The 20,970-nt window shown below is 38.4% G+C and overlaps 4 protein-coding genes across 7 annotated transcripts in view; 3 read left to right on the plus strand and 1 right to left on the minus strand.

Annotated features, from left to right (window-relative positions):
• Window positions 1–651, plus strand: part of LOC102200057 (tubulin alpha-3 chain-like) — a 2,127-nt gene extending 1,476 nt beyond the window's left edge. The window contains exons 4-5 of the mRNA XM_005723630.2: window positions 448–518; window positions 634–651. Of these exons, the coding sequence (XP_005723687.2) occupies window positions 448–518; window positions 634–651 (89 nt within the window). The remainder of the gene's footprint in view (window positions 1–447; window positions 519–633) is intronic.
• A 1,173-nt stretch (window positions 652–1,824) lies between these two features.
• LOC102213606 (tubulin alpha chain-like) lies at window positions 1,825–5,015 on the plus strand. Its single transcript, XM_013908343.1, has 4 exons — window positions 1,825–1,972; window positions 3,183–3,405; window positions 3,674–3,822; window positions 3,928–5,015. Exons 1-4 carry the CDS (start codon window positions 1,970–1,972, stop codon window positions 4,903–4,905), a joined length of 1,353 nt encoding a protein of 450 aa, XP_013763797.1. The 5' UTR covers window positions 1,825–1,969; the 3' UTR covers window positions 4,906–5,015.
• A 1,304-nt stretch (window positions 5,016–6,319) lies between these two features.
• On the plus strand, window positions 6,320–15,950 carry dnajb2 (DnaJ heat shock protein family (Hsp40) member B2). 3 transcript variants are annotated; one of them, XM_005723294.2, is made up of 11 exons: window positions 6,327–6,664; window positions 7,859–7,954; window positions 8,341–8,450; window positions 8,556–8,609; window positions 8,814–8,927; window positions 9,469–9,543; window positions 9,909–10,041; window positions 11,007–11,077; window positions 11,935–12,219; window positions 15,493–15,564; window positions 15,697–15,950. In XM_005723294.2, exons 2-10 carry the CDS (start codon window positions 7,890–7,892, stop codon window positions 15,519–15,521), a joined length of 936 nt encoding a protein of 311 aa, XP_005723351.1. In that variant the 5' UTR covers window positions 6,327–6,664; window positions 7,859–7,889; the 3' UTR covers window positions 15,522–15,564; window positions 15,697–15,950. The 3 variants fall into 3 exon arrangements, with proteins under 3 accessions (XP_013763798.1, XP_005723351.1, XP_005723350.1); XM_005723293.1 differs by having other exon boundaries at window positions 15,493–15,950; XM_013908344.1 differs by lacking the exons at window positions 15,493–15,564; window positions 15,697–15,950 and having other exon boundaries at window positions 6,320–6,664; window positions 11,935–12,887.
• Window positions 15,951–16,528: 578 nt separating this feature from the next.
• Window positions 16,529–20,970, minus strand: part of ptprna (protein tyrosine phosphatase receptor type Na) — a 22,082-nt gene continuing 17,640 nt past the window's right edge. For both annotated transcript variants that reach the window (XM_005723297.2, XM_013908389.1), the window contains exons 20-24: window positions 19,554–19,720; window positions 18,735–18,788; window positions 18,515–18,579; window positions 17,773–17,846; window positions 16,529–17,663 (exon numbers count right to left, since the gene is read on the minus strand). In XM_005723297.2, the coding sequence (XP_005723354.1) occupies window positions 17,592–17,663; window positions 17,773–17,846; window positions 18,515–18,579; window positions 18,735–18,788; window positions 19,554–19,720 (432 nt within the window). In that variant the 3' untranslated portion in view covers window positions 16,529–17,591. The remainder of the gene's footprint in view (window positions 17,664–17,772; window positions 17,847–18,514; window positions 18,580–18,734; window positions 18,789–19,553; window positions 19,721–20,970) is intronic.

The following is a 20,970-nucleotide window of genomic DNA, read 5'->3' on the forward strand; positions in this document are numbered from 1 at the left end:
CTCTGGAGAAGGATTATGAAGAGGTGGGTGCTGACTATGTGGGGGAGGATGAAGAGGGAGAAGAATACTGATTTTAATCCAGAGTAAATTTTTTTTTCTGGTTTTCAAAATGTGGCTTTTTGCTTTTTTTGAAGTGAAAATAAATGTATCAGAAATATGACTACACTAACAATGTTACAATTTGTGTGACCAAATTGTGAACAATTTTAATACTCCATATTTCACAAAAACAGACCAAAATAACATATCTTTCACTGTGTGCTGAGTACCATGGCAAATTTACAAATCAAACCAAATCTAAAACCTTAGTTGAACATGTAAACATTTCAAAAACATTTTTACATTTCTCTTATCACAGTGCCATTTTAAAAAGTGTTTATATTCATAGCAAAAGAGTACAATGTGCTTTTGGTGTTTTAAGATAGTTTCTTTCTCTGGTTTCTGCCTGCTTTAAACACACTCTCTCCCTCTCTCTCTCTCTCTTGCACCTCCCCCCACTATCCTCTCCCATGAGGAATGCAAGCTATGAAAGGGCTCCTATGTCAATTTCTTTAAACCATTCAGCTGTGACTCTGAGAATTAACGCAAGAGAAAAAAAAAAACGACGGACTCTGGCTGGTGTTGCTTGTGTAGCTCATACTCAGACCATAGCCTGCAGCAACAATAGAATCCCAGTTCCGTTTTGTATGAATCACTGCACTATGATTCAAACAGAGTGGCTGAAAAGCTGCATTAAAACTGAGCTCTACATTTCTTGGAAACTCTCTTTTTTAATCTTTTCACAATCTGTGATACATTATTGTAATCACCACGCTGAAGTTTCTTTGTGTTCCATATTATTATATTTGATGAACTTTGGATTATCTTACTTGATTGTGTGTATGAATGTTTACTTATCATCACTATTTTTGTTACCATTAAAGCATTTTCCTTTTACATATAATAACCCAAATAAACATGTCAGTCTTTCCATTTTGCTAGAGTAATCTCACATGATTATTTATTTAGTGGTTCAACACAGACAAGTCTTTGTGTGTGTGTGGGTGCAGATGACTGCATAAAATAGCATTATCAATCTCCTTGTCTACTGATTTTGTTATAGTATATGTATGTTAAGAAATGTGTGGGGGTGGAGTATTTGCATGCTGCAATATAATCAGCTCATTTAAGTTATGTGTTAAAAAAAATCTAACTAATTTTGAAACTCTAAATGGTGCCATTGCAAACAGACACAAACACACTGAGAAAAAGAAGTAGGTGGAAAATTGTTTTAAAAAAAAGAAAAAAAAAAAAGAAGAAGAAGCAGCAAAGACTGTAGACAGGCTGATGATGGTGTCTGAAGGGGAGCTGTTGAGGGAAGCTTTTCTGGCTTAGATGAGTGGACAGATCCAGAGAAAAGAGATATGAGTTAGAACAAAACAAAGAAGTAATTAGTGAAGAAAGCTAAACTAAACTAGAACAAAATATGTGGGATACTATATCTACTAGAAAGCTCTGACAACGAATGACTCTTATAGATACTCATCAGACAGACTGCTGGTTAGTGGACTGATGCGATCAAAGGTGTGCACAATGATTACAGAGGATCTGGGAAACGTAACGAGCCACACCTGCTACACACACAGACAGAGACGTGGCATGCAGAGAAAACAAACGGGAGAAAGGAAAGAGAACACAGGAAAGTCAGAAGGGGAGTGAGGTGTATATAACAGTAAGAAAAAAATGTTTTTCATAATGATCTTGTGTAGATGAATGTAAGGAGATATGCCATTAAAATACGTATTAAGGACTCCCCCCCCCCCCCCTCTAACTGCTGTTCCCTCCCACAAATGAGCTATGCAGCTGCCTGCTGTGGTTTCCTGCCTACCCCCTCCACATCCTTCTCTATATAAACTCCGAGTCTCCCTTTTTTCTGCACTTCTGCCTTGTGTCTGAATCCTCAACGTCGGTCGAAGGACAAGCAGACAAAATGGTGAGTAACTGTCTGGCTGATGACGTAGCCTTGAAATTTTCATTCTCTCTCCCCTCCTTACTCCTTTGTTTCTGTTGCATGGGTTAAATATCTAGGCTTTTTTTTTTTTTTTTAAATGCTTCAAGTCTTCAGTGTTGTGTGGGAGTTTACTTAAAATCAGATTATATTAAGTGATCATACTTTTGAGCTAAATTTATACAGAATTTTTTTTTTAGGGCTTGTCTGAGAATTCGGTGAGAACAATGCACTAGTGTACTTGCGTTTGACTAAAGGAGAAGTCATTTTTGTACTCTTGGGAAATCTAGGTCAGATCAGACAATGAGTTGAACTGTTGTCCTTTTCAAACCTCAATGCAGAGCTTTTAGTATAAAAAGAGAAAATATATAAAGTCTTTAGTTCCTAAACAAGCACAGGATACTGTTTTCACAACTACAAAGTAGTGAGCAGGGTAATCGTGGCAGTGGGGGATGGATTAAAATGAACAGGGAAAAAGAGGAGTGGTCTGGCCTACAAGTGAGAGTTAGTTCGCTGCCATTTTGCAGCTGTTAAGAATTTTAGGGTTGAAGGATGTGGAGAGAAAGAGAGGGTGAGACAGTCATCCCTTCCCGTTACACGGCGCTATGGAGCCGGACAGGATAGGGGAGGGGAGACACAAAATGGGGAGGGATGAGGAAAGGGAGGAGATTCAGGATTAAGAGGTGGGGGTAAGGTTTTCTTCTTGATGCATGACCTTCCTGTTTGCTATATACAGGATTGTATGTTGCCTTTTTTTTCCCTCCCCCAAGTTATAAAACGATCTTTTAGGCAAATGAGGAGCTTGCAGTTATTAACTGTATATCCTGTCCATTCAACTGTTAAAAACCCAGAGTTCAGACACTGCGTTGCTTGTATTATATGCACCACTGAAAGCTTAAACATTAGTGTTCTGATACACTTTTCAGTAAGCAAGCTTTCTCTCCTTACTGAGGTATTTCCTTTTCACAAATTGAACATTGTCTTGTAAATTAATGGGGGGTAGACTAAGGATCTCTAACAGTATACACTCCTATAAGTCCCCCTGCCCACCCACCCCATTAGTACTCATTAAATAAGTGCCCCAGATATTGCTGTGCCTTTCAGCAGTCATAGCTAGTTCAAAATATGATAACTGGTGTCAGGCAGTACATGTGTACATAAACTTGCTTTGTCTAATTTTTTCCCCCTCCCCCAGCGTGAGTGTATTTCTATGCACGTTGGCCAAGCTGGAGCCCAGATGGGCAATGCATGCTGGGAGCTGTACTGCCTGGAACATGGGATCCAGCCAGATGGACAGATGCCCTCTGACAAAACTCTCGGGGGAGGTGATGACTCCTTCAACACCTTCTTCAGTGAGACGGGGGCAGGAAAGCATGTCCCCAGAGCAATCTTTGTTGACCTGGAACCAACTGTCATAGGTCAGTAACGTGCAAATAAACAAGTACTTGCATTGTCATGGCTAATCTGAAAACTGATAAGATGGATGTAAACAAAGAAAAATGACTCCAGATGTTTGGGTTAAATTTCATTTTCTTGCAAATTGTCATTGTGGTTTTTTTTTGTTATTATTTCTAAACTGTCACTGTCTGCAAAATAAAGGGACTCCTCTTAATTTGATGCAAGAATACAGGACACTAGCTCGTGCACTCCTAACGTTTTTTTTTTTTTTTTTCCTGTTTCTTGCAGATGAGGTGCGTACAGGAACCTACCGTCAGCTTTTCCACCCTGAGCAGCTGATTACAGGAAAGGAGGACGCTGCCAACAACTATGCCCGTGGCCACTACACCATCGGCAAAGAGATCATAGATCTGGTCCTGGACAGGACACGTAAACTGGTGAGACTTTGACAGTGTCAAAGCTATAGATTTGGAGTGTATTAAACATTTTGCTCAACTAAATGACTTAAGGGTTTTAATAATAATGAACTAATACATTTTCAGGCTGATCAGTGCACTGGCCTGCAGGGATTTCTCATCTTCCACTCTTTTGGTGGAGGCACTGGCTCTGGTTTCACCTCCCTCCTGATGGAGAGGCTCTCTGTTGATTATGGGAAAAAATCAAAACTCGAATTTGCTGTTTACCCAGCCCCCCAGGTTTCCACGGCAGTGGTGGAGCCGTACAACTCCATCCTGACCACCCACACCACCCTGCAGCACTCCGACTGTGCCTTCATGGTGGACAATGAGGCCATCTATGACATCTGCCGCAGGAACCTTGACATTGAAAGACCCACCTACACCAACCTTAACAGGCTGATTGGCCAGATTGTGTCCTCAATTACAGCCTCACTTCGCTTCGATGGAGCTCTGAATGTTGACCTGACAGAGTTCCAGACCAACTTGGTGCCTTACCCCCGTATCCACTTCCCTCTGGCCACCTATGCCCCTGTCATCTCTGCTGAGAAAGCCTACCATGAGCAGCTGTCAGTAGCTGACATCACCAACACCTGCTTTGAACCAGCTAATCAAATGGTGAAGTGTGATCCTCGTCATGGTAAATACATGGCCTGCTGTCTGCTGTATCGTGGTGATGTGGTGCCCAAAGATGTCAACGCGGCCATTGCAGCCATCAAGACCAAACGCACCATCCAGTTTGTGGACTGGTGCCCCACAAACTTCAAGATGGGCATCAACTACCAGCCCCCAACTGTGGTTCCTGGTGGAGACCTGGCCAAGGTCCAGAGGGCAGTGTGTATGCTAAGCAACACCACAGCCATCGCTGAGGACTGGGACCGACTGGACCACAAGTTTGACCTGATGTACGCCAAGAGAGCCTTTGTTCACTGGTATGTTGGGGAGGGCATGGAGGAAGGAGAGTTCTCAGAGGCCAGAGAAGATATGGCTACTCTGGAGAAGGATTATGAAGAGGTGGGCACTGACAGCGTGGGAGAGGAGGATGAAGAGGGAGAAGAATACTGAAGAATCAAACATCATCACGCATTCCAAATGTTGTGAAAGTAACACATTCCCACCAAAATCCACACATGTGGTGATTCGTCAGTATTGTCAATAAAAGTTCTCAAAAGTGTCGTGTGAAGTTGTGGACATTCTTGATCTGCTTAACCAGGCTATGTTAGCAACTGTATAACTTAAGTGTGTAATACTGCAATAGTTGAGTACTTTTCTAGTTCAAATGCTAATAATTGAAGTTATCAATTATACATACCGGTATTTATTTTTAACAAGTTTCGGGCTTTCAAAGTGGAAGAAGATATTTTATCAGCATTATGGTGAGAGGTAGTATTAGCAAATCCAGAGACATCTGAAACGCTGTTTTGACACATTACATAATTTATCATATACTTCTTTTTAAACTTGATATACACAATCCTGTTTTTGTTTTTCTTCCCATGTTTCTGGGCGGCTCCACTTCACTTTTAGAAAAGAAATTCCAGGCTCTGTTCAGTTTCCTGCTTCTCTTCATGCCAAGCTGAGTGACCAGTAGGCGTTTACGATTTACTCCTGCTTCCTGTACTTTTTCCTTAGGCCAGCAGGTGAAAACAAAGGGACACGGGTAAAAAGTCGAGGTTGGTGTAGGTGAAATTGTCTGCCCTTCAAGTTTTTATGTCCTCCGATCAACATAATAGTCTTATATTGGACCAAATTATTTTCCTGTGTAATTTATTCTCCTAAACAAATCGATTTGATGTGAAGTCGAGCCCACTTCAATTACGATCCAAGGTCCCCCATCAAAGATCAGATTAACAAAAAACACATCAGATTAACAAATAACTTAAATTACAAAATTAATCTAATTTATTCATTAAACTATTTTAAATGCCAATATCAAGTCCTAAAAGTTTCATATATTTTTTCACTCTTATTTACAACATTCACTTAAAAAAATATCTAGATCTCTTTCTTTGACATCCCACCTGCAGTACCCATCTGCCCACCAGGAGGCGGTCTTCTACACTTTACTATTCATAACATGGCCTAGGAGGTTTGATTACACAAAGCTGAGCAGTCCACATAACTCTGATATTACATGATGTCCTCATGGTGTGATCCAGATCAATGACTCTACCGATTAATCACGCGCTAAACTGGAAACCTAATTTCTATAATCTACCTATATGATTACCTACTAATAAGAAAGTATAGCGGGATGTCAGAATTACAACTGGACTGTAGTAAAATCGTTTCCTCGTTTCCCCGCTCGACTGTAAATTACTTAGTAATTTCTGCGATGATTGGGTGATCTATATTTAAAAAGAAAAAATAGTTTCTAGGTTTTGGCATACGTTTATGTTTAGAGGTTAAAGCATTATCACGGAGCAACAGGCGGGCGCTGAGGCATGCAGGGCGGGCCCGGTGACGTTTCCAAACGCTGGCATTTTCTAGGCGCTCTATTTTTTTCTATGCGCTCGCGGTGACGTAGCGCGTGGGGCAGAGGAGCACTAGGGACAAACACAGCTGACTGCGCGCATGCTATCTCGGTGGGGACTTCAGCGCAGACCCTAACGCTAGGTTACAGTCATATTGGCTTGGTGGAAAATATTTGCGGTGAAGAAACAGGCCGAAAACAGGGGAGGTGCCTGTACGGCTGTCAACAAAGGAGAAGAAAAAGAGGGGGAGTGTAGTCCAGAAGGACCGCTATAACAACTAATTCATTGTCGCTCCAAACTGGTGGACAGACGGCTAAACTGCTCACTCATTAGGCCAAAACACTCCTAAGGTAGGTCCATTGCCGAGGTTAGGCGTAACAACTTGTGCCTATCCAAATAGGTGCTGCAATTTATGACAGATGTCCAACTTTACCATAAAAGGAGATGTGCTACCGAAATACCAAATGATGTTAATTGTGCCCTAATGTCAATACTCGAATAGCACAGCACCTGTGCCTCCAAGTTCATCTGTCCCTGTATTTAAGCGTCTATAAGGCCTGCAGTCATGTCAGCACTGCAGCAGTTGACAAATGCCTTGGCGCTAGAAATAACATAGTAATGAGGCTTGTATGAGTGCATGGCTCATCCTGAAGGGGCAAAGAAAGTTAGATTTAGTTGTTTCACCTCAGTTCGGAAGTCCCCTTCAGCCCCGAAACGATTACAAATGAGACTGGCATCTCGGTTAGGGTGTCGTCTGTGGCTATTATAGAACAGCTGACTGTGCCACGATCCTTTTTTTTTTTTTTAAAGATAACAGGCTTGATGCTTTCATGTGACCGTTCTGAAGTAGTTTATAATAGGTAAATTTATGATTCAGTGAAGTCTGCTGATTAGGTTTTTATTTACTCTTTCAAACTCAATATATTTGTTGGAAATGTCATATTATAAAAGGACCTAAAGGAGTTTTTTTAGACTAGTTAAGAGAATGTATTTGGCTTTAAAATATCTATAGATTAAAGTGTCTGTCCTTTTATGCATGCATCACATACAAGTTGCTAATTGTTTAGTTAAAAATGAAAACATTACTAACCATACTGCTTCCACACTAATGTCATATTCTAGCTTTAAAGTGCTGATTAATAATACTTAACTAAAGTTAAAAAGCATTCTTAAAACTAATGTAGCTTTAAACTCAGTGTAGTTCAACTCATGAGTCCTACAGTAATACAGCTGTTGAACAGTTTGAGCAGCACTGTCTTAGTGAAATCATAATTTAAGTAAATTTAGGAGGATATAATTTTCCAGCTTCTAAATACATGTTTTAGAGTCGTTTTACTGTTTCCAATAGATCCATTGAGCTCATATAACCTCCACTACAATGGTGATTAAGCATTATTTAAAATCTACTTGGTTCCATAGATAAAAAAGTTTTTTTTAGTCAAGAGGAGCATTTTTTTAAATGATGCAGAAGCTGTACATCCACACACATTGGTGCTTTTAATTTCTGACCAAACAAAACTCGTATTTGTATTTTTCTTTCAAAGCGTGGTGTTTTGAGGAGTTACAGGAGGTGACATGGTGGACTACTATAGCATCTTGGGAGTGTCCAAAACAGCCACTCAGGATGACATCAAGAAAGCGTAAGTATCCTGGGACTATTTCAAGTGTTAGAAAATATAGTCATAAGTAACAAAAAGTTCACTTGAGTAAAAAAAAATATATCTGAAGATATATTTGAAGTGTGAAAACCTACTTTAGATAGCAAGGTTATGTAAGCACTGAAAAACTGAGGCCACTGCCAGTATGTGCTTTTGTGTGTTTATTTTTTAAGAGTTTACAAACTTTAGACAAACTTTGAGTTTAATTTCAATCCAAAAAAAATTGCTTTTCAGGGCAAAAATGTATTATCATATTATGTCACTAAATAAGCTCATATCTCATAGATAGAGGTTTAAGAACTAGACTTCATTATGTGTGTGGTTATTTATATATAAGCATGGATGTTTGATGTTGTTTGTGTTTTCAGGTACCGGAAATTGGCCTTGAAATGGCATCCTGACAAAAATCCAGACAACAAGGAGGAAGCAGAAAAAAAGTTCAAAGAAGTCGCTGAGGCCTATGAAGTCCTGTCTGACAGTAAGTCACCATAGATGACAACTGGTCTAATATGTACAAGGTATACTATAGATGTATATGTGTACGGATATTGATTTCCGTGGGTAATTTTTTCCTTTTTGACAGAGAGCAAACGTGATGCATACGACAGATATGGAAATGACAGAATGCGACACACAGGTATAAATATATAAAAAAATCTGTGATATTGTTGCATCCATTATAGTAATCATTAGCAATCTTCTAATTGCTACAGTTTAAGAAAAAAATGTGTTTGGGTAATTTTCTTACTACTATTACCTACCCTTCCTACTTGCTCCTTCTCCTTTACGTTTGTCCTAATTTTTCCTTTTCGCTCCTGACTGTGACATGTTGGTTTCTCAGGTTCCTCCAGCTCAGACTTTACAGAAATGCCCGGCTTCACCTTCACATTCCGCAGCCCAGATGAGGTGTTCAGAGAATTCTTTGGTGGACAGGATCCCTTTGCCAGCTTCTTCGGTAAGTCAAACATATATTGGGGTGGGGTTCATCTGTTGTTAGTTCAGAAACTAATACTAACATTTATTTATTCAGTCTAGACGTAAAATAAAAAAATATGATGAGAGTAATTTGTCTTAGGTCTACTGTAACTGAACTAAATTAAATGCTACAATATATTCCAAAGTTACAAATATAAGAAGCTTCAATAGCTTGAATATAGAGGAGTAGCTCAATAATAAATATCCAGAATATTACAGAGATTAAATATAAATGGTCGACATTCTACTCTAAACTCAACAGTAAAATCTCTAAACTGCTATTTGTTATTTTCACTGCAAAATGGAGTAACTATTGCACTATGTACTGTACATTAGAGCTGTACAGGCAAATAGCCACATGCAGGAATTGTTTCCTGCTTCATTTAGTGGTGCATTTGGGTAATCTCAGTCTGTCTCTGAACGCACTCCTGTGACTGGCCAGCACGTCATGGACTGGGTGGGAGGTATTGTCCATTACTGTTGTATTTTTATGTACTTGCACGTCTTTGTCTCTCACTCAGATGACTTCTCCTCATTTGGAAGCTCATCGTCTCGTCTCAGCCCGGGGCGATTCTTCTCTTTTCCATCAGGAGGAGGTAAAGAAGTAAATATTATAAGTAAACTGTTTGCAGAGGATTGAAGAGGATTTTCCCATGTAGTTTTTCCTTTCAGCTTTACTTAACTGGTAATTAATGCAATTCTACTCAGTTAAACTTCTATTATAAGCTGTTTCTATCATCAGTGGTTGCCAGGAATGTCTCACAGAAAGAGGGTCTATAACTTTTTGTGCTGTATGTCATCAACAAATGCCAGATTAATGATATTTGATATTGTTAATATCAAGAGTTTCACTTGTTAGTTTAAAAAATACTTAAAAGAATTAATATCAGGAGATGGTTTAGATACATTAAAAACTAATATTGCTTTCCTCTCCTCTTTTTGATTGTTTGACTCTCTACAGTTGAATTCTCCTCTTTCTCCACTACCTTGGGTGGTCTGGATGGGATGGACAGCATGGGTGGAGGGATGGGCAACTTTAGATCAGTTTCTACTTCCACTCGCATCATAAATGGAAAACGCACCACCACCAAGAAGTATGGAATTCCTTATCAATTCCTATTATGCAGCAAAGGAAGTACATATTCAAGTGTATTATCTTCAAAGCAAAACGTGAAAAATTAATTGAAGAATATATAAAATTTAGCACCAGTAAACAGTTTCACATTCCAGCGTTTTAAGAATTATCTTGATGTGACTGTGGTTGCTGAATAAGAGCAGTGCATATGTGCATATTTGAATTGTATTTGTCTCAATAGATTGTCCCTAGAAGCAGATCGTCATCTATTGTTTGGGAATACTTTAGATTTAGAACAAAGAACAAATCATATGCAAAGGGCACCATAAAGTTGTGTTGGAACTACAAAGCAACAAAACGAATGTGTACACCTACCTAAAAATGCAGCATTCACACTGCAGTATGAAAATTGCATGAAGAGCCTGAAAGGCATTGTAGAGGTTGATGACATGTCTTGTCCAATATCAATTCAGAAATCCATAAAAGTGAGGCTGTACATTGCATACAGCATATTATTTAAGCTCACAAAGATGTAGTGGAAATACCAACACAGTCTCATTTCGTTTCTCTATAGATCTGTGTTTTTCTAAAGGGGTAAAACTTGCACTGTATGCAAAATGCCAGAGGGTAAGCCTAATTAACAGGAATATAGTGCAATGCCAAAGTGAAAGCAGTGCCCTCGTTATCAGTTTATATTCTTCTTCTTCTGAAATGAATCAAAGGGACTGTCTACAAAGGCTTGTAGACAGTCCAAAGCATAGATGTGAAAGCCTTCTTATCTTTATGTGGCAGTGTATTTGTGTCACTAAAATGAAAGCGAGTAATTGTGGTAGATAATCATGATTATAGTGTTAATCAAAATATTTTTTGGCTGTAATTTTTCAGCCCTAAGACTGGTTACGCACTTGCACAAACACAGAGGCACTAGAAATGGTGGTGGCTTTTAAATAATTCCACTTATGTCTGTATTTGTCTTTCCTACAGGATAAAGGAGAATGGGCAGGAAAGAATAGAGATTGAGGAGGATGGTGTGTTGAAAAGTGTTCTAATTAATGGTGAGACAATGCTGACTGAATAAATGAATTGAGATTAAAAACAAAAAACAAAAAAAACAAAAAAAACCCAACTTTTTTCTGGTGCTTATTTGCTTTAACCTGAAAACACAAATTCTGTGTCAACTTTTTCTAATACAACCACAATTGTGTCAAAATGCAGTGCTGCTTATTCAAAAGATTTCAATGCAAGCAGGGAAATGTGTTAAAAAACAGACGAGGTTTCAGTTTGTATTTAATCGATCTTATTCTTATCTTTAATATTTTTGTTATTTTTAATTCAGGTTTTTTTGAGTCAGTTCCCAGAGTAGGTTTGCTTTTTAAGTTTAGTTTAATTTTTAACAAGGTTTAGTTTTAGTTTAGTTTTTATGACTTTCAGTGTTAGTTTAATCATATTCAATTGAGGACATGTGCCAAAGGCAAAATTTCAGGAAAATTAGTATAGATATTACAATAAAAACACTGAACCTTTTGAAAGCAATTAACTCTTAGTCTTGTAGACATCCGAAGTCTCAATAAATAACTTCATAAGTGCCTCATCAGCACCGATGAATGTAATTTTACAAGTTTAACAAATACTAAGGATATTTGCTTGATATTTTTCATAAAATAATTTCAGTTAGTTTTATTTTTTCTTTTATAGTCTTAATCATGTTTTTTCAGTCTGCGGAAATGTTTTTCACATAGTTTTAGTTATTGCTTTAGTTTGTTTAACTATATGTACCTTGGCTTTAGTTTTTGTATTACCGCTTGACCTGAAGTTTTTGCTTGGTTATGTGTTTTTCTGTATGTCTAAGGTTTTTGCTTTGTGTTGATTGTGCAGTGAGACAGCTGTCTTGTTGTTTTTGTTTTGATCGAAGGTGTGGAAGATGAAATGGCCCTTGCTCTGGAGCTGAGCCGACGAGAGGAGCAGGCCACTCCAAAGCCACGACTCCAGAACAAAACCGCTGAGTCAGACAGATCCCGCCTGAGCCCTTACACTTCACCCACGCATCGTTCATTTAGCTCGGCCCCATTCTACCACTACGGGGTTGCGGGAGGCAGTGAGGATGATGAGGAAGATGAAGACCTACAGATGGCTTTGGCATGCAGCCTGTCAGAAATGGAAGCCCAGCAGAGAGCTGCTGCTAACGACTACATATCAGGTGCTCGGGGTGGGGGCAGAGCTGTCAGTGACAAAACTGGAGGCCGTTTAGATGGCGGGATTGCTAAGGCAAAGCATTTGAATGTACAGAGCAGGGAAGAGGTTGTTGCAGGGCAGAAATGTAAAGAGATAAAATTGGGTTCAGTAGCTGGAGATGGATGCAAAAGTGTGGCAAAGGGTACAGTGGAGCTAGGCTCCTCCCCTGAGTCATCCACAACTGCCAGCACTACACCCCTAAGCCAGTGCAGTGAGGATAAGTTTAAACCTGTGATAAAAAGTGATTGCAGCGTGAAAAAGAAAAAGAAGTGTGGGTGTGTTGTCTCCTAATGATGTGTTTTTGTAGGTTTACTTTCTTTGGGTTGCCTTATTATACTGACCTCAGTGTTTTGCCTTCAGCCAGCTCTAATGTAATGTGAATTAAGCAGATCTTTATTTGAGACAGTGCCTATACTGATGACAAGGCTTCACATTCCTCCAAAGGAACACACTAAAGATAAGATTTGTGGTTACGTTTCTACATTATCACAGGCATTTAAATTGTTTTTGCATTTGGGTGCAAGCTGGTGTGGAGGATTGCTCGTGAACGCGAATTTGCCAGATATTTGCATAGACTGATGAATTGGAATTAAGTGATGATTTAGATCTGTTGTGTATATATAAGATAAGATAAGATAAGATAAGATAAGATAACCTTTATTAGTCCCACACGTGGGAAATTTGTTTTGTCACAGCAGGAGTGAGGAGCAGTTTAAGTAACTCTAAAACAAAGCTTGAAAGGCCTTTTAGAATTTAAGGTTTGAGTTTAGGTTTAAAGCCAAACCTGGAGTTAGGAATATATTTGGGAATTTTGAGGTTTGTGTAAGTTTTTTCAGAATACATTATGTCAGTGAAGGTCTAAAATTGAGTGTGTGTGGTGGTGTTTGTGTGTGCATGTCGTTCTGTGTAGCTCTTTCTGTGTTTGAGTCAGCTGAGACCTTGCCATAGAATTTTCTCATTCAGACTCTCTGGCAGTGGGAATGTTGCACAACTGTGCCACACGAAAATCAAAGGTAGCCCACAGAACTTTTTGTGGTTTATTTCCAGGTTGCCACATAAACTACTTTTAACTGAAGACCAGTGTTTCTCAGTCAGCTTGTTATGATGTCCAGAATAAGTATGAAGCAATAAGTAGTTAGGTGAAGCACATGCTCACACACTTTGACTATCTTGTTGTTGGAAAGTTGAAGTAGGGAGGTGCTCGTGTATCATTAAATCCAAGTTTATCATATGTTGGTCCTGCACTTTTACCCAAATAGCATTAAAATTGTAATCAGATTTTAGATTATAGTTTGGGGAAAGCACTTTATTAAGTTAAAGGACAAATCGCAGTATTGTGACTGAAACAGCTACAAATAATGATTGTTAAGTCTTTGTACATGTTAACTACTTATGTGTTTGCTATTCTTACATTATCGATGCAAACGTGCCAAGCTTTATAAACAAATTATAAAGATAAATCAGTTTTTGGATTCTCCTTGGTCCTCCTGCAGTAGATGTGACTGAGAGTGTTGTCAAGTGATTGGAGGAAGAAGAAAGTGACAATGATTGTGACGGCAGTGTGTTACCTGTCCTGGATTTTTAAAAATGTTGTATTATTGCATCCGGTTACAGGATGTATAATAGCTAAATGATCAAAGAACATTTGTTTACATGCTCCCTGAGCGAAATATTAAACCTCAGCCAACTCCAGATGAGCTCCCTTGTGTGCAAAATTACAAACACTGTACTTTAGGGGTGACTTGATGACTTTCCCTCCTGCACTGCTTCCCAGCTTTCAGGCTTAAATACTTTTTTTTAAAAAGTTCCCCCAAAAAACCTTTGATTAAATTATATGTCTTAATAATTAACGAAAGTAGACAAAAGTAAATAGGAATAAACAGACTAGTTTTCTACAATTAAATTTCAGTTAGACAATCAGTCAGCTGCTACTAAAGTTGGGTTTAATGTGAATGGTAACTGAAATAGTTTATCCAGCTCATGTCCCGCAAATATTGATTTTGTTGGGCTGCATGTTTGTGTCTGTGAGACAGTCACAGGACGGAGTCACTGAAGATAGTTAGTGTTGGAGCTCATGCATAAAACTCAAATATGCCTTTTTCGTAGATCTCAAGTAACATGAAGATACTGCCAATGTTTTAAGTGCAACACTAAGAAATGTTTTAAATGTGGTTGTTGCTGCAGGGCAAAGCTGAAAGCAAAAGAAAATCATGCTGGTGCCAAATCATGCAGATGTTAAAATAATTACTGCTGCCAGTGTTATGTTGTAATATGCATTAAAAAAAGACACATGCCTGTCTCAATGAGTTTCTAATTACAGGCAGTGTCCCTTTGCCCTGGTGTGTTTTATGCTTTATGTTTGTAATTTATATTGACACATATTTTTCACGAGTGCCTCATTTATCATAGATTGCATGAGTTTTGTTTTCACTTGAAAGTATAGCTGTCAGCACCAGCGAAGACTAAAAGTGAAATAGGAAAATGAAAACTTTAATAAATATATCAGCCTGTATTAATTGTTACTGATTACTCACATGTTGATGTTCTTTTTATTTTCACATTGTTAAAAAGGAATTAACGAATAAAGATTGTGCCACAAGATAATTTGGAATATTTTATTTTTTTTAGAATATGGCAGCCACGTATTTTCCACTAATTTACACTAAATTCATGCTAGTGCAAAATGATGATACAGTATGATAACTGTTTGATAATTATATAGTCATGGAAATCTGAAGGATTATTTTCAGTTCTCAGGACCCTTAAACATTATAAGACAACAGAATTATGCATTAAAAACTACTTCCTGCTTTTACTGATTTGGAAACTGCACATGTATGTGGTTAACTGTTTCTGTGTGTCTTGATTAAGTTTAGATCAGGAGCTTATATTTTCAGTATAGCCCTTATTATGCGAGTGGCATAATGCACCATTTGTTATAAGATATGTAACAGGCGCAAGGGCATCATTAGTCATTGTGTTTTAAACTAAAACAGTAATTAAGTCTCATAGACTGTTGTGTGTTTTTATTTTATTGTATTTTTAATTTAGTTTATCTGCACTTACGACTTCCTTGGATCAGGTTATTCAGTCTTGTTGGTGTTAATGTTTAAATGTGCTGGATCACATACACATTACTTTTCATCTGTTATGTAGCAAACACATCTAGTATCATATTGTTGGGACATAAGTTTGAATACTTGTTCGTTTCTCTTACGATTCATGCTTCCTGTTTCAGACTCAGACTTCGAGGCCTTCACAACCTAACCTGATTGGCTCACGCTGCTCTGTGCCCTTGCCCTGCCCTGAGGTAAAGAACCAGTGTGAATCTGAGGCACCCATTCCTTCTCCTGCCCCCTAAACTCCAAGTAGATGAGATCAGATGATGCCTACTTGCATATCTGATTAAGTATAACCTGTCCTTGTACATCTATTCTTACAGGTCAAAGATTATATCCCACGATGCACTTTTCTATCTCTGCCCACCATGGCTCCTACCTGCTGAATGACACTTATAAGATATATGTATTTAATATGTTTGTGTCTCTGAGTGCATGTGTGTATGTAGCTCATTGTGGAACAAAAGACTGAAAACTCTAAGGAGGTACAGTAGTTACAATCATCTCTTCATCAAATCATCATGTTTCTAATAAATATGAAAACAGTGCACAAAGCAAAAAGAAAGTTCTTGTAAAACACATGAAGCAGAGAAAATAAAGATTTTCCTGCTGACTTTTTTTTCTCAGTTTGTGGTAGCGTCTTTGTGGCAAGATTAAGGCTGTCTAACAGTTAAGATAAAACCATAAAGTTGAGGTAAAAAGTTGTAATACGTTTATCTTTAACTCGTGTTTGTTGTTATAAGATAAAAACCCTTTAACCCATAGAAGATATATAAAATTTAGATGTAGCTTAGGGTCAAAAAAGTAAAGTGCAACACAAACTGCATTCTTTGTAATTGCCAGGAGGGAGTGACACCTCTGGTTTAATAGAAAAATGTCCAATTGTATTGATGTCTTTGGAAAAATGATCATACTGCTCCTATAATTTGCGACCATAGTAAGAACTTTTCTAATGATCTGAATTCCTAGTTTCAAGTGTTAATGGTGTCTGTTGATGTTAAAAAAGGGATAAAGCAGGCTGCTATACTGTAGGGTGGTAGGGTGGGCCCTTGGTTTCTCACTCAGATCACTCTAGCTCATCACATCTTGTTTCCAAAAGCCAAGTTAGCGAGTCAAGATGCTCAAGGCTTCATTATGGTGCTTGATGATGGATTATATCACAGTGGCTATCTTGCAGTCATGGTAGAATCAGCAATCCAGAAAACAGAGAACACTGAAGGCATTAGAGTTTGTTTTCTGCTGCATCACATCACAAATTTATTTAGGTCAAGTCAAAAATACATTTTTATAGATATTTTCTGTCGGTCTGCTACATGAAATAAACACAATCATCAGAATGAATTATTTACACGAATCACAAGGTCGTACACTGAGTAAGACAATAGAAGAACGCAAAGTTGCTTTGTGTGCAGAAAGGGAGACGGCGAGAAGGTAGTTCATGGTCAAGTCGAACATCCATTACGAAACGACCAGCGCTGAAAGCAAACGATCATGTTTTCAAGGCAAAAAAGACACGCCTCAGAAATAAAAACACACTTGACAAAAGAATACAGTATTCAAATGGACACGAATAACAACACATTCAAAGTTACATCGGAGAACAACCACACCATGTTTAACTGGGATGGCAGCCATAAATATTTGATACGTTTTGACAAGGGGTTCAACAGTATTATAACTTTGGTCCAATTTATATGTTCACCAGAGCAGCCAATACAAACCCTGTGTTGGTCATAAATTCCTTTTATGTTGGCTGATCATTTGAGGTAATAATGTCCAGTAACAATTTAATCAGATGAGTGTAAGATAACTATTTTGTCTGACAGCATGACCAAGCTTATCCCATATTCATCTGGATTCACACAGGCACCAAGGTTTTCTGTTAAATTCCCGACTGATAACCGAGTCCATGTGTAATTAGAAACTTAGGATACTAATAGAAAAATTGAATCTTGCTCTAATTGGAAAGAACTTTGATTCTCTTTGCTTTTGCTTCCTGGAAAAAAAAATCCTCAAAATAAAATTTGATTCCAAAATGTTTTAAACACCCAGACAATGAGTCAGCAGGGAAAAAAGCAAGAGCAATAATAGCTCCACTGTGGCCAAGCAGATTTTTATGTACAGTAATGATCATACATGACTGAATCATACAAGTGTGTCCACTGGAGCGTGTATTCTTTTGTGTCTGCATGTCATTGTACCCATCAGCAGCTGCATCTCACTGTGGCAGGGCTTTCAAAATGGCATTCACCTCCTCAGCTACCGCCGTCAGGGCAAACTCAAACTGGTCCTAATTAAGAAGAGCAGGGAAGTGAGGCATTTGGGTAATGATGCACAATCTGAAGACTAGAAAAAATATACTGAAAAAAATATGCACACAAACAATGGACGGTATGTACCTTGGTGCGGACTAGGCCAGGTCTCTGGTCTCTGATGTGCTCCAGTGTGGCTGCAATGTCGATCTCCTTCACTCCTAATGTCATCAAGAATAGTAGCAGCATCACTAATAGTTTTTTTCTGATCTCCATCAATCTAAATCGGCAATTTCAGATGATATGGATGTAGAAAATTCACAAAATAGATCTGTTGAGGTTATTTGTGAAGAACTATTGTGATAGAACTGACAAGAGACAGTGAAAAGGTCAGTGTCTCATTTGAGGTTGAAGTCTAAACAGACAGCAACCATGTCTGATAAACAAAAACAGATTCTGACAACTGCAAGAAAAAAAAAGGAAAAAGATAATGCAACCCAGCTGAAATTAGTTTCAGTAAAATAAGACTTTGAATGGTATAGATGGAATTTGGTTGCATTTCAAGTTTCCTGACTCTTTCTACAAGATTCCAGTTAAGCTGCTAAACCACTCAGCTCAAGAAATACTGAAAAAGTATGCACATATGATTAAGTTTGTAATTATTAAAATATAGTCTGAACTACCAGTACCTAATTTCTTTCAACAAGCAGCTTGTAACTATAGCACCCTCTGCTGTAGTTGATAGGAAATGCAACTGTAATATGACTCAGACCAATTAAAGATTATTTTCTCTCAAAATCTTTCACTGCATCATCTGTGGGCTGTAAGTCATAAAGATTAGGTATGGATGTAATGCTTCTGGGTAATGTTTTTGTTTTAACTGACTCACCCTTGGCCATGCGGTTCAGCACCATGTCAATAAGGATATATGTGCCAGTCCTGCCAGTGCCATCACTGTGGGAGTAACAGAAATGCAAACATGATCTTACAAAGTATTTTTCTTTAAAATACCCTTTAAGCAGAAAATTCACATGTATATTTGCGATTTCTGTTGTTCCACAGAAATCTGTGATCCTACAAACACCAGAGTATCTTCCTTTCAGTCTTACCCGCAGTGAACGATGATTGGACAGGAACGACCTCTGTAGCATTTATTCACCTTCCTGAAAAAGTAGAAACCAGGGAGAGAAAAGAAAGAAAAAGACAAATGACAGGAAAATGTGCTTGGTTATAAAATATTTATGGTAAAGGTTACAACTGACCTTTTCACAATAAAATAATAACATCTTATTATTAATACAGAAATGGCAAAGTCTGCTTTGAGTATTTGTGGAATATCACAGTGAAAACAAAGTAAGTGACCATGTTGGAAATACAAGGAATGGAATAACTGCATGTGACAGGTAAATAAAATGAGATCAGGAATAGCTGGAAATTTGACTGGACGGGAAAATTAGATACTGCATGAGGGTGTGGAGGACAGTGAGATGGTGAAAACAGGATAGATAGAATAAGTGGAGAGGAAGCCACAGATTCACTGTCCCTCTTGCAGTAGCCAGTCACACCTGCCAATGCTCATTTTTATGACTATGCAACTGGAGCCAGAGTACTAGCTGCAAACCACAAAAATGACACTGGGAGATGTTAAAATACAAACCTGTCAACCTGCACACTGGGGTAGAGGGAGAGAGAGAGTGTCAACGATGATGGATTAAGCTTGAAATGAATTACACGGAAAGTGATCATATACACTTACAAATGGCAGGGAGGATGGAAAACACAGAAAAGAGATGGACATGAAGGCGATCAGCGGGATTCAAATCCACCAATGTGACTACTGGTATTTCAAGTGTTTATACATATATTTATTTGTATGCTTTTGTATAAACAAGGGCAGTCTGCGTGCATGTTTGTGGGTAGTTTCTTACCTGCGGAAGTCAAGCAGTGGTCGTGTGGAGGTGGGGATGCCATCAGCTGGCCAGCTCAGCAGGTGAAACTGGGTCAAGGTACGTGTCTCCTGCGTCTGGACATTTTTCAGGTAGAAGCTACGCACCAGGAAGTCCTTGCACCAGATGTGTTCTGACACCAGGTTCACCTGACATACACAAAGACACAGTGGGGAGGAAAGAAGAGAGGGAGGGGTTGGATGCAGGGGAAAGGGGTAAAAAATATGAGTCATGAATCTTTTGAATTATTTAAAATTTAAATATACAGAGATTCAGCTTGCAAGCGTTTAATCAGGTAAACTTCCAGGAGAAAAAAAAGGTTATACATACTGTGTACTTACTTACTGTGAAAATAACTTTAGTATAAACAAGGCACAGTGAATCTAAGTCAGCTTTATTCATTGTATTCTCTATGACTCATCGTTTTTTGTCATAACACAAAAACAGCAGGGCTAATCAAGGGATCTTTTCCATGAGTGTTGAAACAATCGTGCAAATATCGATACAGGAATCAAACTTTGCATGTTTATCTCTCTGGTATGGAGCCATTAATTTGAAAAATCCTATTTGCCACAACAGTTTTCAATTTTTTCTCAGAAACAGCTGTTTTATTACATCATTTCAACCACTGCCTTTTCAAGTTTCACTTTGATTTATATGCTTTTCGCTATAGGTAGGTCAAATGTAATGTAAATCAGTTATTTTTCTAACATGCTAACAGACAGAAAACGTTAGGTCACACCAACAGCCACTTAATCACCAGTTAACCCGACAAGCAGTTCTTTGGAGGAGTTCAAACCCAGAACCCTCTTGCTGTGAGGCCACCCAGATATTTGTTGTATTGGCTAAATAAAATGACTAATCCAAGTACGATATCAAGTATATAAAGTTATTGCTCTCTGAGTTCTGCCCTCTCCTTTACTCCATGGTGAATGATTTGTTTCTCCAGAAACACATTTTTAACACTCATGCAAAGCTGGATGTAGGCACCGGGGGTATTTGGGTTTTAGTGTCATGTCTAAGCAGGGGTGGATCTAAAAGGGTGGCAAGTGCCACCCTAAAATGATCTCTTGCCACCCCAAGTGCCACCCTAGTTTTGCATATGACAGTGTTGTTTAAGATAACTTATAGATTAACACTTAGATTAACACTTTGAGTGTAGTTACAGTTAACAGTGAATAGAAATGCTTAAACTGAATATATTGCATAGTGTTACCCCCCTCCACCATTAACAAATGGTTCAGCCCATAGCGCAGACCGGCTTTTTTCTTGTTTTCAGTAGCAAGCGATGCTCATGATTGTGTCAGAGCACATTTTGAACAACACCATGGGAATTTCAGATTTCACAGATTCACAGATTTCAGGTGGTTGGTTGTTACACTCTGGAAATGGAATGAAG

The sequence above is a fragment of the Pundamilia nyererei genome, unplaced genomic scaffold (assembly GCF_000239375.1).
Source record: "Pundamilia nyererei isolate P.nyererei 1_Seehausen unplaced genomic scaffold, PunNye1.0 scaffold00009, whole genome shotgun sequence".
Taxonomy (NCBI): domain Eukaryota; kingdom Metazoa; phylum Chordata; class Actinopteri; order Cichliformes; family Cichlidae; genus Pundamilia; species Pundamilia nyererei.